Source organism: Sorex fumeus, unplaced genomic scaffold (genome assembly GCF_029834395.1).
Source record: "Sorex fumeus unplaced genomic scaffold, SorFum_2.1 ptg000047l, whole genome shotgun sequence".
NCBI classification, from domain to species: Eukaryota; Metazoa; Chordata; class Mammalia; order Eulipotyphla; family Soricidae; genus Sorex; species Sorex fumeus.
Window position 1 is genome coordinate 50,956,402 of NW_026606104.1, and position 17,685 is coordinate 50,974,086.

General features: G+C 43.1%; 1 protein-coding gene across 1 annotated transcript in view; it reads right to left on the reverse strand.

The window, feature by feature from the left end:
* The window catches only part of CLSPN (claspin), a 41,388-nt gene extending 24,154 nt beyond the window's left edge, over window positions 1–17,234 (reverse strand). Inside the window, exons 1-9 of the mRNA XM_056122753.1 lie at window positions 17,160–17,234; window positions 13,126–13,231; window positions 12,189–12,637; window positions 11,140–11,301; window positions 9,407–9,484; window positions 9,028–9,100; window positions 7,347–7,455; window positions 6,606–7,159; window positions 4,588–4,779 (exon numbers count right to left, since the gene is read on the reverse strand). Of these exons, the coding sequence (XP_055978728.1) occupies window positions 4,588–4,779; window positions 6,606–7,159; window positions 7,347–7,455; window positions 9,028–9,100; window positions 9,407–9,484; window positions 11,140–11,301; window positions 12,189–12,637; window positions 13,126–13,231; window positions 17,160–17,183 (1,747 nt within the window). The 5' untranslated portion in view covers window positions 17,184–17,234. The remainder of the gene's footprint in view (window positions 1–4,587; window positions 4,780–6,605; window positions 7,160–7,346; window positions 7,456–9,027; window positions 9,101–9,406; window positions 9,485–11,139; window positions 11,302–12,188; window positions 12,638–13,125; window positions 13,232–17,159) is intronic.
* Window positions 17,235–17,685: the final 451 nt, after the last annotated feature.

Consider the following 17,685-nt stretch of genomic DNA (forward strand, 5'->3'; position numbering starts at 1 on the left):
ATCACTAATCATCAGGGAGATGCAGATCAAAACAACAATGAGATATCATTTCACACCACAGAGACTGGCACACATCCAAAAAAACAAAAGCAACCGATGCTGGCACGAATGTGGCGAGAAAAGGACCCTCCTTGAAGGGGGGCGTTCCGGTCCGTCCTTCACGCCCTACCGAGGTCACCAGTTGCCCCCCGTGAGCAGCTCTCCAGCACGGCCACGGCCCCAGAAGCACAAGGACTTAATGCAGAACCCGGCAGCTTGGAGCAGAAAAGTGAACGGACTATGCGTTAATCCAGGCCATCAGGTCTGTCCAGGGCGGGGAAAGGGTGTTGCCCCAGTCGCCTTCTCCTCTCTGGAAAGAAAGATGGCTGCCGCATGGGAGCCTTGTGGACAGCAGGTATGAGCTGGGGGACTGGGGGCGACTAAAACCTCATGGGAAGGGGGGCGTTTCGGTCTGCCCTTCACGCCCTACCGAGGCCACCAGTTGCCCCCCACTAGCGGCTCTCCAGCACGGCCACGACTCCAGAACACAGAAACCAATTTCTTAACTATCTGACTTTCAGTAGAAATACTTCCAGGGTCAATAAGTAAAATAGCAGAAATCCAAAACCAACATATAATTCTTGAACCCAGCTGTAGAAAGCAAATCACTTCACAATGCTTTGTCAGCATGTCTGATTCGGGGGGGGGGGGTAAACTCTAAATAATAGTGGTGAATCTTTTATTGAAACAATGAATCTAATCAAAGCAGATAGAGTGTTAACTAGAATTCATCTGCCCCACAGGGACTGGGAGGGGTGGGGGTGGGGTTTTATTGGGGTTCTTCATGGTAAAAAATAAGTTTTGGTAAAGGGAAATGTGCTTGATATTTGCATGACTGAGACCTAAACCTGAAAGCTTTGTAACCTTTCCCATGGTGATTCAATAAATAAAAAAAAAAAAAAAAAAGAAAAGAAAAGGACCCTCCTTCATTGCTGATGGGAATGCCGACTGGTCCAACCCTTTTGGAAAACAGTATGGACGATTCTCAAAAAATTAGAATTTGATCTCCCGTTTGACCCAGGAATACCACTCCCGGGAATATATCCCAGAGAGGCAAAAAGGTATAGTCAAAGTGACATCTGCACTTGTTTGTTCATTGCAGCACTTTATAATAGCCAGAATCTGGAAAAACCTGAGTGCCCGAGAACAGATGACTGGTTAAAGAAACTTTGGTACATTTACATAATGGAGTACTATGTAGCTGTTAGAATAGATGAAGTCATGAAATTCACATACAAGTGGTACTACATGGAAAGTATCATGTTAAGCGAAATGAGTCAGAAAGAGCGGGATAGACACAGAAAGATTGCATTCATCTGGGGAACATAAAGCAACAAAATGGGAGACTAACACCCAGGAGTGGTCAAGATTAGTACCAGGAATTTTGCTCCATGACTTGGAGGAGAGCCACACATGCTAGGGGAAAAGAGAGCGTCAAATAAAGGGTGCTGGGAGGATCCTCTCAGGGTGGGAGAAGCATGCTGAAAGTAGACTATAGACCAAACATGATTGCCACTCAATGCCTCTCTTGCAAACCACAGGACCCAAAAGGAAAGAGAGAGAGAACAAAAGGGAATGCCCTGCCACAGAGGCAGGGTGAGATGGGGGAGAAGAGGGGTGGGAGGGATGCTGGGACCCGTGCTGGTGGAGGATGGGCGATGGTGGAGGGATGGGTACTTGATCATTGTATAACTGAAACCCAAGCACAAAAATTTGTAAGTCTATAACTGTACCTCATGGTGCTTCACTAATAAAAAAAAAATTAGGGGCTAGGCATGTGGCTCAGGAGAAGAATACTTGCGTCACAGGTGTGAGGCAGAGTTTAATTCCTCGTACTGACTAAGTATTAAACTAAGAAGCTTCTGCACCTCAAAAGAAACAGTGTAAGTCTATAACTGTACCATCTCCCCCCTGAACTATAAAAGTTCAGATGTGGCATTATTTAATATGTTTATAAATGCATACTAAGAGTTTTTAAAGAACAGATAATCAATATAGTTATAGATATTGTCTATTGTCTCTGATAGAAGGTTGTATAACTTGTTTCTAAAATGTAGGGGCTGGAGAGATAGTACAGCAAGTAAAACTCTTGTGGCTGACCAGGTTTAATCCCCAGCATCCCATATGGTCCCCCAAGCACTGCCAGAGTGATTTCCGAGCGCAAAGCCAGGAGTAAACCCCGAGCAACACCCATGTGGCCGCAAAACAAAACAAAAACCTAAAGACAGCCAACCAAAAAAAAAAAAAACCCAATATAATGTAAAGATACATATCATCTATAATTTCTACTGTGGGTAATTATTGTTTTTTGGAAGACAAGCTATTTAAAAATATAGTCACCTTGGGGGTATGGTGCCGCCAGCAGGTCAACCTGTACCTGTGAGGCGAGTACATCAGCAGCCTGATGGTGCCTTCAGACTTTCAGATACCCCAAAATTGCTGCTGTGCCTTTGGCCAGACCCCAAGAACTTGGAGAAAGGTTTACCAAGAAAGTAAACGGCCAAAAGTTAGGTATGTGGGAGACACAATCACAAACAACTTCTGGCTCAGCTATATAATTGGAGGCAAGGCCTCTCTGGTTCCTGATTGAACTGCTTAATGGCCATGATCCCAGAAACTCAGAGACAAATCTCGGAACCCAGTGGCTTTTGGCAGAGATGCATCCAGTCCCCACAATGGGTTACTGGCACCGGACCACCCCAGAGGGAAAAGGGTGCTGTCCCTCCACCTGCCCCCCCTTGGCAGCTCAGTGGTCGCCATCTTCCAGAGACCATTGGACAGTCAGATTTGGGCCCACAGTGACGAGACACATGGGGCCCCATGGGCTGGGGGTGGAGCCGGCCCTTTCCTCCCCACCCCAACAAGACCCTGAGTCACCGCCCACAAACGGCCTCTCTGGCTCCTGATTAAGCTGCTTAATGTCCATGATCCAAGAGACTCAGAAACAAATCTCAGAACCCAGCAGCTTTTGGCAGGAATGCATCCGGTCCCTGCAGTAGGTTATCAGCGCCAGGCCACCCCAAGTGTGAAGAGGTTTCATGCCTTGGCCTGTTCCCCCTGGCAGCTCGATGACCGCCATCCTCCAGAGGCCATTGGACAGTCAGGTTTGGGCCCGCAGTAATGAGACAAGCGGAGCCTCACGGGATGGGGGGGTACAGCTGGCCCTTTCCTTCCCACTCCAATGAGACCCCGAGTCACTGCCCACGAACGGCCTCTCTTCCTCCTGATCAAGCTGCTTAACAGCCATGATCCCAGAGACTCAGAAACAAATCTCGAAACCCAGCGGCTTTTGGCAGGAATGCATCCGGACCTCGCAGTAAGTTACTGTCATCCGGCCACCCCAGGGGGGAAAGGGTGCTGTCCCTCCGCCTATTCCCCCTTGGAGGCTTTGTGGCCGCCATCCTCCAGAGGCCATTGGACTGTGAGATTTGGGCCTGCATTGACGAGACACACGGGGCCTCACGGGATGGGGGTAGAGCCGGCCCTTTCTCCCCCGCCCCAACGAGACTCCCAGTCGCTGCCCACAAACGGCCTCTCTGGCGCCCGATCAAGCTGCTTAATGGCCATGATCCAAGAGACTCAGGAACAAATCTCAGAACCCAGCAAGTTTTGCCAGAAATCCCTCCAGATTTAATTGTTAAAATTTCGGAATTCCAAAATTGCGCAGCCACTACTCTAGCTGCGTGACATCATATGTTATTCATAACCAGAAATAGAAAACAAACTGTCTACAGTTGCCTTTTCGGCACATGAGTATTGGGATAAAATCTCAAATAACAATGGTGGGTCTGATGTCAAAATATTGAATGTAATCAAAGTAGAGAGAGAGTAACGTGGAAATTATCTGCCCCACAGGTAAGGGGAGAGTGTGGGATGGGGGTATACTGGGGTTTTTGGTGGTGAAAAATGTGCACTGGTGAAGGGATGGGTGTTTCATTGTATGACCGAGACTTAAATCCAAAAGCTTTGTAAATTATTATTTATTGAATCACTCTCACGGTGATTCAATAAATAAAATTATAAAAAAGGGGAAAAAAAAGTAAGGTGGAGTTCATGCCCAATTCAATCAGCCTAATCAATGGCTGAATCTCCTACATAAAAAAAAAGTCACCTTACCATGCCATAGCACTGTCCTCCCGTTGTTCATCGATTTGCTCGAGCAGGCCCAGTAACATCTCCATTTTGAGACTTGTTGTTACTGTGTTTGGCATATTGAATACGTCACGGGTAGCTTGCCAGGCTTTGCCGTGTGGGCAAGATACTCTCAGTAGCTTGTCGGGCTCTCCGAGAGGGGCGGAAGAATTGAACCCGGCTCGGCAGGGCCGACTGTGCGCAAGGCAAATGCTCTACCGCTGTGTTACCACTCAGTTCTACCATGCCATAACTTTAGGCAATGTTACATACACATGAATCATGGGAGAGGTACAGATATTCCATCTCTAAAGTCTCCAAAGAAAAGAATTTTATAACTGTTCACAACAGTATTTCAATAGCCATAAATATCTCTAACCACAAAGTGTAAAGTCAAAAAAAGATGGATGGACATACCTGGTTTTGTGTGGCCTGTTTCATCCAGTTTTTCAGCTGCCAAAGTTACAGGTACCACATCGGTCTTTAGCTCTTCCTTTCCATTAGTGCCTGTATCTTTCACTATGATGTTCACATTCAGTTTCTGACGAGTCCTGGGTTTGGCTGCAGGATTAGCATGCTTCCAGAAACGCTGCTTTAAGGCTTCCAATTCTAAACCCAAATACCAATCATGAGTCTATCATATGCAGGTTCTTTCCTTAAGATTCCTAACAGGAATTAGAAACTAAGTTTCTTAGTTCAACAAAGGTTGAAGGAAAAAAGCCACATAGACACCAAAAATTCCTTTGTCACTAGTATATACTTCTACAATTCAACCCAAACACCAACTAAGGAATGTTCCAACTGTCCTTTTTTCATATACAAAAATTATTTTAGAGGATCTACAGAGATAGCTTAGTGGTCAGGAGCATAGGCCTTGCATGCATAAGGACTCAAGCTTGAGTACTAGCACCTCATGGGCCACTAAATACTCCTGGTATTGCCCTGATGGCCCCAGCATAATTGAGCATTGAACCACCCACACAGTTTGTCAAATTCCCAGAAGTGGCCCTGTTGTGAAGTCTGAGCACTGGGATTCCCACTTACCCTTTGAAAAATCATTTTAGGGGAGGGACTTAAATGTTTCTAAATATATATTTTTGTTCATTTGGGGGCCACATCCAGTAGTACTCAAGGATTACTCCTGATACTGCTGGGACCATATGAGGTGTCAGGGATCAAATCCAAGTTGGCCTCATGCAAAGCAAGTTCCCTATCTGCTGTACATCACTCAGGGCCCTACATGCACTTCTTTTAGTAAAAATATTAGATAAGGTCTGGAAGATAGATCAAGTGGTAGAGCACATGCATAATGTACAAGGTCCTGAGTTCAGTCACTAGCAACGCATGCCTCCCACCCTGCAGCATTGGTGGGGTAGTGCTGGTGACCCACTAGTACCATCAGCCCAAGCACCAAATTGTAAGGCTTATACTACACTGAACATTACCAGGAGAGGGTCTAGAATTTCAGGCTGGAAAGACAGAGACAAGTTCCTCAGTATTATAACACAATATAAAAGTACCTCTTCTATGTATTATATACCAATAGCTTCCTAAGTAAATTTCATCTAAAAAAAATGTAAATTTCACTTACTTATGATTAGGGGGATTTTTTTGCTGTTCCTAGCTTGCTTGGGGGAGCCAACGCTCTCAGGGTTCTTGCATGTGTTCCAGCCCTTTAAGCCATCTCCCTAGTTCTAGGCTTCCATTTTAACTAAAACTTCTGTTTTGGGGTCATACCCTGTGCTTAAGGTTTATTTCTGGAAGGGCTTACAGAGGCCAGATGGCGTGCTGGGTAGGGCAACAGGCAAGACAAGAGCTTAAACTCTGTTTTATTTCTCCACTAAGAGTCCAATTATTTTGTTTGTTTATTCCGTTGATTTTTGAGACATACTCAGCAGTGTTTAGGGGTCATTCCTAGCTCTGTACCCAGGAATTACTTCTGGTGATGCTCAGTGGATCGTATGGGATGCCAGGGATAGAACCCAGGTAGGACTCATGGAAGGCAAACATCATACCACCTGTATTATTTCCAGACCCTACACTTCCATTTTAAACAGGGATTAATTAGATGGCCACAGGAATAGCTCAAGGGCTGAGCAGATGCTCTGCATGCAGGAGGCCCAATCACATCATAAAGTTCCTAGAGGACTGAAGGGGGCAGTACACTACCCTCTTCCCCACCTCAGCACAAAGCTACAAGTAGCAATAGCCCCAAACACTGCCAGGTGTGGCTTCAATAAACTTAAACAAACGGGGAATAGATCATTCAGCAACCCTGCCAAATTTGTCTAATGGGATTCTACTCATTCCTAGATACCTATAGAATAAAGTCCTGTTGTGATTATTTTGTGCTTCCTGTTCTTCACAGTCCCAAATAATCAAAAGCTGTCAAAATAAGTCATTCTGGAGAGATTCCCCACAATTCAAAAGATTACCTCTGTTGGTTTCAGGTTCTTCAAGTATCACAAAAGAATCTTCGCTGGCACCCAGCCGAGGTTTAATGGAAACGTCTACTCCCAATTGCTTGAGTCTATCCAGTGTAAACCGTCTCATTTTTTCAGGTGGCACTCCTGCAGCTGATTTAATCTGCTGCCTAGGGTTATCCACCTCTTCTGTTTTTTTCAGTATTTCTTCTCCTTCAGGGGCATGAGGTTCAGGTGCTGAAAGCCCTCCAGCCTGATACACCTCACTGTCCTGGTTTCTAACGAAAGTGAGTTCCTGTTGCCCTGCTGAGCAGTCCCCAGATAGAAGTGCAGCATCACTCTGCTTCTGTTTCTCCTGAATGACTAGCTCCTCACTTCCCATCAAATCCTTACTGCAGGACTCAGCTGATTCAGTAATGAGCTGGCTTTCCTTTGAAACTGAAGGGGCTGTATTAATCTCCATTTCACATCCTGCACTTGTTGTCTGCTCAGAGTCTTTGCTATGATGATCACAACTCACTCCCGATGAGTTTGCTGAGTCTATGACTTTTTGATATTTAGATGACCTAGGAAAGGAAAATGAGCTAGAGTTGAAAAGTGTACCTAAGCATGAAGTATTCTCATCCCTCAACACATCATAAAACCAATTTTAAAAGTTTTAGAAGTCAGAAATATGAACTTTTTAATACCAGATGTCTGCTGCAAAACTGAATATTTATGAAAATACATAACCATAAAGAAAGATGTTCTTACTTCAATAATGTCATGGCACTTCCAGGACAAGTGGGTCGGGGTTTACGTTTGAAAAAATCATGAATGGTTTTATTCTCCGGCATATGATATGGAAGATTAAGTGCAGACTCTATAAAATGAAATAAAACAAATACATATATTGTATATTCTGAAGTCACTTTATATTCAACAAATAGTACAAAGTTAGCACCAAAAATAAAAACTATCTTGCTGGTAATATAAGTATCATTTCATGTATAATTCAAGTTATAATTCTATGAAGACAGTGGCTTTATTTATCTTATTATTTTAAATTTTTAAATGTTTGTATCTTGGGCCATACCTGGCAATGCTCAGGGGTTACTCTTGTCTCTGCACTCAGGAATTATTCCTGGTGGTGCACGGGATGCAGGGGATCAAAACCAGACTGGCTGCATGCAATGCAGGCATCCTATCCACCGTACAATCTCTCCAGTTCCCAGAGATTTAAAAAAAAATAAATTCAGAACCACATTTTAAGTTTATTGAATCAGAACTTCTGTGGAGCTTACAATTTATATATTTGAAAAATTCCCAAAGGCATCCTAATAAAGCTGGTCCGCAGACAACCACTAAGAAAACTCTCTCCAGGGTCTTGATTTGCAATCCGGATTTGCACCCTGTAGACAGGGTGCTTGCCTTGCAATCCTGGTTTTGATCCCTGAGACCCCGAATCTCTGGAGCCACACCAGGGACTGATCCCTGAGCACAGAGCCAGGAAATAGCTCTAAGCATGGCTGGATATATCTTCCAACAACAACAGCAACAAAATAAAAGAGACATGGAGATGTGGTACATACAGCAGGTAGGAAGAAAACTCCCTTCAGTGCTGAGGAAAGCTCAGCAGTAGAATATTTACCCTGGGTCCAATACCCAGCACCACAAAAAAAGAAAAACAACAACAAAAAAAAACCCAACTTCCTCCCACTGCCACTATAATTCTGGAAATTTTCTTTTTATAAGAATATTCCTGGGGCCAGAAAAAATAGTACAGTTGCTAGGGCACTTGCCTTGTAGGCAGCTGACCAACCCAGGTTCAATCCCTGATACACCACATGGCCCCCTGAGCACTGCCAAGAGAGATCCCTGACCACAGAGCCAGAAGTAAGCACTGAGCAACACTGAATGTGACTCCAAAACGAACAACAAAAGCTGAATGTGACCCCAAAACAAATAACAACAAAAACAGAATGTTCCAAGAGCTTTAGAATGGCCATTCTTTTTTTCTTGTTTGTTTGTTTTGCTTTTTGGATCACACCCGGTGATGCTCAGGGGTTATTCCTGGCTCATGCACTCAGTAATTACTGCTGGCGGGTGTTCGGGGGACCATAAGGGATATTGGAATAGCCACTCACTAGGATAAACCTGATATTATAATCCATTCATATTAGAAATGTTAAAAAACAAAATTTGGGAGATAGGGAGATAGCTCAATGGGCTAGTTCACATTCTTTGTAAGTCAGAGGACAGTGTTTGATCCTTGAACCGCATGATCCCTATAGAATTGATGGAAGAAATCCCTGAGCACAAAGCCAGGAACAGGCCCTGAGTGCCACTGGGTATGACCCCCAAACCAAATAATAACCAAAAAAACACTACAAATTTTCCAACTTCCAAGTTAAACTTACAAGATAATCTAATTTAGTATTCTGGTTTGCTTTACCTCGAATAAGGCGCTGAGTTTCACTGTGCAGTTTTTTTAATGCTTCCTTACTTAATTTGGCTGCCTTCCTTTCCTTACATAAAACAAAAGGTGAGATTAATTATTATCCAAAAAGAAAATATATACATATTTTAAGAGTTTTCTCTTTTTGAAAAAAGATGGAAAAGGTATAGTAAGCATTAATGCACAATAAAAACCTACACAATTACATTTGCAAGGCACAAAGAGTTAAATGAATTTGTATTTGTATTGCTATTATGTACAAAGTAGTATCTTAGGAACCAGGAAAATATAAAAAGCGCAATAAAACATTTCTAAGAAATCTACGATCTCAAGAGTTGAAAAGAGATCAACATGACTACATCAGACTCTGCCTCACCTTCCTAATGATGCCTTTTGATAATTCATTTTCTTCCTCAAAGGAACTGATGCCATTTTCCAAAGACAGTTTCTTTTCCTGAAAGAAAAACTAAGATATTAGTATGAACAAAAATTAAACTAAGGGAGCTGGAGAGATTGTACAGTGGGCAGGGTGTTTGCCTTGCACGCGGCCGACCTGGATTAGAAACCCAGCATCCCATATGGTCCCCCGAGTATTGCCAAGAGTAATTCCTGAGTGCAGAGCCAGGAGTAATTCCTAAGCATCACTGGGCATGGCCCAAAAACAAAAAACAAATAACAAAAAGATTAAACTGAAGGACTGGAGAGATAACTCATTGGACTGGAGCACATGCTTTTAATATGAGAGGACCTAGTACAATCCCTGTCACCATATGATCACCAGCACTGTCAGGAGTGACCTCTAAGCACTGAGCAAGGAGTAACTTCTACGCTAGCCTCAAAACCAAATCAACCAACAAATGAACCAAGAGGATGTTGCATACTAAACAATTGTTTTTGGACCTGGGGGAATGGCTCAAAGGGTTGCAGAGCATACATGCAGGAATCCTGGATTCAATGCCTGAGCACCACAATAGAAGTGGTCTCCTAAGAATGTCCTCCCTAACACATATATGCATGCATGCATGGCCACTTTTTGAAGCTGGGGATATATCTCAGTGTGTATGTAACAGCAAGTAATTCTCATGTGTAAGAGGCTCTGAGATGAAATTCCAGACAAAACACACACACACACACACACACACACACACACACACACAATTACTTTTTTTTTACTCTCCCTCCCAAAAGATTATTTTCATAGTACCAGACTGTACTAATAATAAATCAACAATTATTTTTAAAAAATGTATTCTACAATGCATAGAAAACAAACTACGTGTTTCAAATAAGGTTGAATCCCTATTATATCTTTTTATTAGCAGAGACAATGTCTTCTTAGGAAGAATAATTATGTTTCCAAACAATCAGAACAATAAAGCTTTGACTGATGCTTCTCTTTAATATCCTTTGTGAGACCCTATAGGCTCATTTCTCAGAGGCTGTAGAATTTAAAAATATACATATCTCCCCCAATACTTACCTGCTTCTTAAATAAGATAATATATCTTACTTTTCTGTTCTTTCCCAACATTTCCATAAGGACTGTCAAAATGCTGGTATCCAAACAAGAGAGCATCTATCATTTACATTGCAAGACTGCAAAATTTAAAATAAAAAGCCTGGGCTGGAGCGATAGCACAGCAGGTAGGGCATTTGCCTTGCACTCGGCCAACCCGGGTTCGATTCCCAGCATCCCATATGGTCCCCCGAACACTGCCAAGAGTAATTCCTGAGTGCATGAGCCAGGAATAACCCCTGTGCAATGCCGGTATAACCCAAAAAGCAAAAACAAATAAATAAATAAAATAAAAAACCTAAATAACTGTTTTTTTTCTTCAGATTAAAAAAAAAAAAAGGTTTGAACAACAAATTAAAAAAGGACTCAGAGCAATAAAACAGTGGTAGGGCATTTGCCTTGTATGAGGTCCTCCCAGGTGTTATCCCCAGCATTCCACATGGTCCTCTGAGCACCACCAGGAATAATTCCTGAGTGCAAAGCCAGAGCGCTAGGCATTGCCGGGTGTGACCCAAAACAAAACAAAAATAAATAAAAATAAAAACTAAAGGTTAGAAACAGTTGGTTAGTTCTAACTACTAGTATCTACTTGCCTTGTGCTTTTTCACTTTGTTTTTCACAGATGCCCTTATTGATTCTAAAGACTCTTCGTCATCCAGTGGAGAGTCATTTTCCTCTTCCAACCCAGTTTCAAAAAGATCATTATCCACAAGAAGACAGCCACTGTCATTAAATGACTTTTCCACTTCATCTTCCTGTACAAATGCAATAAGAAAAAAGCAAAACTCAATCATTAAAAAAATGCAATATTCCTTATCTAATTAGTCAGTGGTAGATGACACTCTTGTTAGTTTCTAACACACGGTCCAGACTGTAATTTTACACAACTATCCAAAACAGTAAATTTTTTTTTGAACAATAAAATTACCTATAAATTATAAATCAATTGGTTTATAAACTTAAGCCTGGCTTTCTTTTTTTTTTTTTAAGTAAAATAGTTTTATCTAGAGAAATATGAGTGGAGAGAGTGATATGTGCTCAAGACAAGATGGAGACTGGAGAAATAATCAAGTGGGAAAGGAACTTGCTTTGCAAGCAGCCAACTCAGGTTTGGTCCCTGGCATCCCATATGGTCCCCTGAGCCTGCCAGGAGTAATCCCTGAGTACAGAGCCAGTACTAAGTCTGGGCACCTCTGCATTTTGACTCAAAAAACAAAAACAAAAAAGAGGAAAAGATGAGCTTCTCCAGAAGGGAGAGAATCTAGACTACACCATTGTAAGCTGAGATGTAGGCAACTTCTGGGATGGAGAATATACCAAGTATGGTTTTTCAAGGTAACAAACAAAACTTCTAACTGATGAATGCCTGAAAAGTTTACCTCTGACTATTTTCATCAGATGAGAAACACAAAAATTACTTCAAGTGATTAATGAAAATCATAAACCCATTTATTTGTGTATCTGAAATGGAAAATGAGACCGCCAAGTTTTACATCACATATTCCATTACTTGCAATACAAAACAATCAACTCAAAGCTATATTCTGAGCACAGAAAAAAAAAAAACTAAAGAACTAGATGCATCTTTTTCTAAAATGTTCATCTGGGGCCTGGGAATAGAAAATTATTCTTTAAGACGTACCTCAGTTTTTGTTTCCTTCTTTTTAAGCCGCCTAATTTTTTCCATCTTTTTCTCCTCTTTCTCAAGTCTTCTTTTTGATTTTACTTTTGTTTTTCCTCCAGTTCCTTCTTTATAAGGTATGGGTTTTCTTACACTCTTTCTGTCAACTGTAAAGTCCACCATGTTTTCAGATTGGAGACCCAGCTCTAGGCAAGGTGTCACTTGAATCTCAAGATTTTCCTTATCCAAAGACTCCTCTAGGTCACTTTCATCACTGTTCCCCAGAGTTTTGTAAATCCTTCTGATGTTTCCATTTTTTCCAGCATATAAATTCTCTTTATTTTCCTCCTCAACACTGTCATAAGTAGTTCTCTTTGAAAAGGCCTTTATGTCCTCTTCTTCAGAATCACTCTCTTGTAGCACTTTCCTGCTTTTTGATTTCTTACCCACACATATCTCTTCATCTGAATCTGGGAGGAACACAAAATTTTTTAAAAGACTGTCATTTGGTCTTTCTTCTAGTCCTACTATTCCTCAAAAATACACCCCATTATCCAAGTGATACGTTACCTTGTGAAATTATATAACTACCACTAAGAACTGACTGCAGCAAAACAAATCTAAAAATACTTCTTGAAAAACATTTTCCAAAGAAAACTATCTCTTACTGAGCAATGTAATTATATATATTTACAATGTGTAAAGTTGTTCTAATCCTTCTGACAGGTGTTAAAAATACCTTTATTATAGAATCAATGCTTTCTATCAGGCAAAGTAGTAGCTGCTAGACATTTTATAGATTCAATAATATAATAGAAATGGTTCTCAAAAGGTGCAAACAATAAAGCTGGCATTAATAATTTAATACATCAAGAGAATAATAAAATCAGTCCAATTCACTTACAATCTAACCTCCTACATTCTATTCCTAAAAATAAAAGCATTGAGTATTACATACCTCTTTCACTCAAGAGTCCAACTGTTTCACAGCTCTCCTGTCCACTGTCAGAAAGACTATTTGCTTCTTGTGAAGTAAGTTTTGGATCGTTGATTTCTAGGTGTACCTAGGAAAGTAGAATATAATTTTCACTAACCAGTAGGCGACAGAAAGCTTTGAATAAATAGTGATACATAATCACCAGGCTGAAATAAAGAAGAACCATAATATAAAGGCCCAACAAAGGATGACATAAAGAATTACTGGACAAACAGGAAAAATAAAAATTTACACTTTAAAGGAGTGTATAGAACCCAAGACATAGTATTGCAGGTTAGGTGCTTGCTTTGCATGCAGCCAACCCAGGTTCTATCCCCAGCACCACAAATGGTTCCTATCCACTACCAGGAGTGATCCCTGAGCACAGAGCCTGGAGTTAAGCCCTGAGTACAGTTTTTAATAGTCTACTTTTTTAAAAATACTACAGATGGCCGGAGTAATAATGTAGCAGGTAGGGCGCATGCCTTATATGCAGCCAACCTGGGTTTTATTCCTTGGTATCACATATGGTTCACTGAGCCCTACCAGAAGGAGTGATTCCTGAGTGCAGAGCCAGGAGGAAGCCTTGAGCACTGCCGGTTCTGGTTCCAAAACATAAACAAAACAAAACAAAAAATATGCTACAGAACCAACTACTTATTTTGAGTAATGGTAACTAGATGAACTGTTTCTCAGTGTATCCAAGTGTCATATTAAATAATAGTGAAGAGAGTAATCCAGATACAGAAAACTCTAGAGTATAAACTATGTGGCATCTTAATAAATTGCAAGAAAAAAAGAGGGGACCTATTAAAAAAAGGTAGTTAAGTTATATGCAGACATCTATCAACAAGTCTAATATATAGACTTTGAATCCTGATCCAAGCAAACTGAAACAGGATTCAAGCAAACTGAAAATATATGTACAAGACAAAGACATATGAACATTATCTAAGCATTTGATATTAAACAAAAATTCTCAATTCTTTAGGTATGATATATATAACAAAGCTATCTTTTTTTGAAAGCTCCTATCTTTTAGAGGTAATTGTTTATGGAAGAAATGTCTAGAATTTGATTCAAAAAAATCTAATGGGGGAAAAATGAGTGGGTATGTAGATTTTAAAAAAAAACATACAAGCAAGATTTTATTATTTTGTTTGGTTTTTACTTTGGGGGTCTTACCCAGGTACTCAGGGCTACTCCAAGCTTAGTGCTTGGGGTTTGCTCCTGATTATGACGGGGATCATGTGGTACTGGAGATCGATACTGGGCCTCCTACATGTAGAACATGTGATCCAGTTCATTGAGTTATCTCTTCAGCCTGTGATTTGATAATTGTTGGACCTGGGTGATGGGTTTATTATATCAGTCTACATTTGTATGTTAAAAAATTTCCAAATAAAGGCATTTTAAAAGTCAGGTTAAACAAAAAAAAAATCTATGCACAAAGGCGGTGGATGTAGATGAAAAAGAAAGCACATGCGTCATACACAGTCATGTACTACGTTCAATTTGCAGCACCAAAAAAGTAGAAATCTAAGGAGAAGTATGTTACATGACTTGAATAAGATTCAAGCTAACCCTATATACTTAGCTGCCTGCCATCTGTGTTCTTACAAATAGGGTGCAATTTATTAGCAAGAGTGAAAATATTAACAATTATGATGTAAAAAGGCGCAAAACTTGACCAGAGAGTATAGTGGGTAAGGAGCTTGCCTTCCACTGAGTCCACTCTGGTTCAATCCCCCGCACCACATATGGTTCCCCAATCACACACTGCCATGAGTGATCTCCAAGTCAGAGTTAGGAATAAGCTTGAGCATAGAACCAGGAATAAGTCCCGAGTACATCTGGCATGGCACTGCCCACAATCCCCAACAAAAAAGCCTCATTCTGGGGCTGGAGCGATAGCACAGTGGGTAGGGCATTTGCTTGCACACGGCTGACCCGGGTCCGATTCCCAGCATCCCATATGATTCCCTGAGCACCGCCAGGAGTGACTCCTGAGTGCAGAGCCAGGAGTAACCCCTGTGTATCACCAGGTGTGACTCAAAAAAAGCAAAAAATTTTTTAAAAAAAGCCTCACTCTAATAGTTTCTCTAACAATTATTAAATAAATTATCAAAATATTAGTCTAAGGGGCTGGAATGATAGCACAAGGGGTAGGGCATTTGCCTTGCACATGGCCAACCCAGGTTCAATTCCCAGCATCCAATATGGTTCCCCAAGCACCGCCAAGAGTAATACCTGAGTGCATCAACCAGGAGTAACCCCTGTGCATCACCAGGTGTGACCCAAAAAAGCAAAAAAGTAATAACAATAATAGCCTAAGATAACATGTACTCATGAGTCACTGAGGGGGCAAGTTGATGATTCTCCCAAAAGTCCAAAGCAGTAAGACCATCAGTTGTTTGTGGATAAAGATACTGAAGGCAACTACACACTTCAAAACAAGAGGGAGATCTTAACTACACAATGCTAGGCAGTATGCAGCAGATCTCGGGTAAGACTCCAAAGGCAGAGGACAGGGTCTCAAAATACTGTCAAGATGATATAATATTGGTGATTGGTTTGCGGGGCACAACTGGCGGTACACAGGGCTTACTTGTGGTTCTGCGCTAAGGGACCACTCCTGGTGGCTCTTGAGGAACCATATGTGGTGCCAGGGATTGAACCAAGGTCAACTGCAAGCAAGACAAATGCTTACCAGCTGTATTATCTCTCTGGCCTTCAAGAGATTTTAATTTTTTTGCTTTTTGGGTCACACCCAGCACTGCACAAGGCTTTCTCTTGGCTCATGCACTCAGGAATTACTCCTGGCGGTGCTCAGGGAACCATATGGGATGCTGGGAATCGAACCCGGGTCAGCTGCGTGCAAGGCAAACGCCCTACCCACTGTGCTATCGCTCAAGCCCCTAATAAAATAATTTTAAAAAAATTAGCAAGTTATGGCTCAGAAGGCCAGCCACCTGGGTTTTGTAAACAAAGTCTTATTGGAACCAAAGCTAGAATAAGGGTGAGGTAACAGGAGACAGGCAAATGCAGCGTTGGTAGCCAATCTTAATTTAAATTAAGTTCCTCTCCTGCAAGGAGTTTCTCTTCTTCTTTTCTTTTTTGTTTTGTTTGGGTGGGCCAGGCCCCGCGCGACTCTTAGGGATCACACCTGGAGAACTCGAGGACCCTCTGGAGTGGTGGTGGTGGGGGGGTAGTGGTACCCTCTGGAGTGGCGGGCATCGAAGCCGGGTCAACCTAGTATAAGGCAAAGCGCCCTACCTACCCACTTTACTCCGGTCTCTTCTACTTTTCAGTAAACGTTTCTACCGCTTAAATAAAATTTGGGCAATATGTCCACGCTGAAGCCATAGGAGTTTTGGGGTTATTTTTTTGCGTTTTAATTTTCAAAATAATTTTAAAATATTTTTTCCGTGATCACCGTTTTTTGGAGGCCCTCTGAACTTTGCTCGCAAAGTGGGTCGCCCCCTCCGCCCGGCCCCAGAATACAGGTCTGGATCCACCGGCCGTTCGGATGCGCGATTCCTCCCGTGAGGGGACCCCGAAGGACTGTCCCTTCCTCTCTCCGACCCTGCCACGAGCCAGAAGAAGCCCCTCCAGAACACTCGAAGACCTCCCTCCCGGTTTACAGACCCCGGCCCCGCAGCCCGGCCGCTCTGGGGGACCGCTGAGAGCCAGAGCAGGAAACGCGCCAAAGGAGAGCGCGGGCTGACGAGGGACCGGCTGCCGGCTGCGCGCGCCGCAAACACCCAGGCGGCAAGACCCAGGGCACCGCAGCTCGACCAGTCCAGCGTCCGGAGCTCCCGGGGGTCGCGAGTGCGTGACGAGAAGCTCGACCACCCGGCGGCGGCGAGGCCAGGCCAGCGCAGGGCACGCCGGGGGCTGTAGTTCCCGGGTCTAGTGAGCTCCTCAGCGGGGCACGACCTGCTCCCCTCCCCCTCACGCCACCACCTTATCCCGGCACCGGGCAGCCGGGGTTGAAGGGACGGACGTGAACTCACCTCAGAAACCACCTCGCCCGTCATAACTTCAACTTTCCCGGCGCTCCCCTCCCGCCGACGAAGCTGCGCTCGGGCTCCTTCAGTTCGCCGAGCAGTCGCTCCCGCCGTCCCCAGCCCGGCTGCGACGTTCGAGCTTTCGCGCCCAGCCGGAGCGGAGGCCCCGCCCCTGGCGATTCTCACCAATCCGGTGGAGGCGTTCTAGACGCTGCCACGCCCTCCTCGCTGCCAATCACGGGGCACCGCGGCTCAGCGCCACAAGTGTAATCTGGCTCGGGTGGGGGGGGTCTTGGCTCCTCTGGTCGATCGAGCCTGGAGGGAATTGGTAGCGCCCTCGCTGTCCCGCTTCGGCTCCTCAGGCTTTGCAAGATACTACTCGGCGGCTCGTGGTCTTTTCTTAACCAGAAAATGTGACGCATTTCCATCAGAAGCAATTTGAAGAGTAAGCTATTAAGGCCGGAAGTGAGGGGAGAGAAAGACGATCCTGGACTCCCTGACAGGTCCTGTACTTGAGCCTTTGAGGAGATTT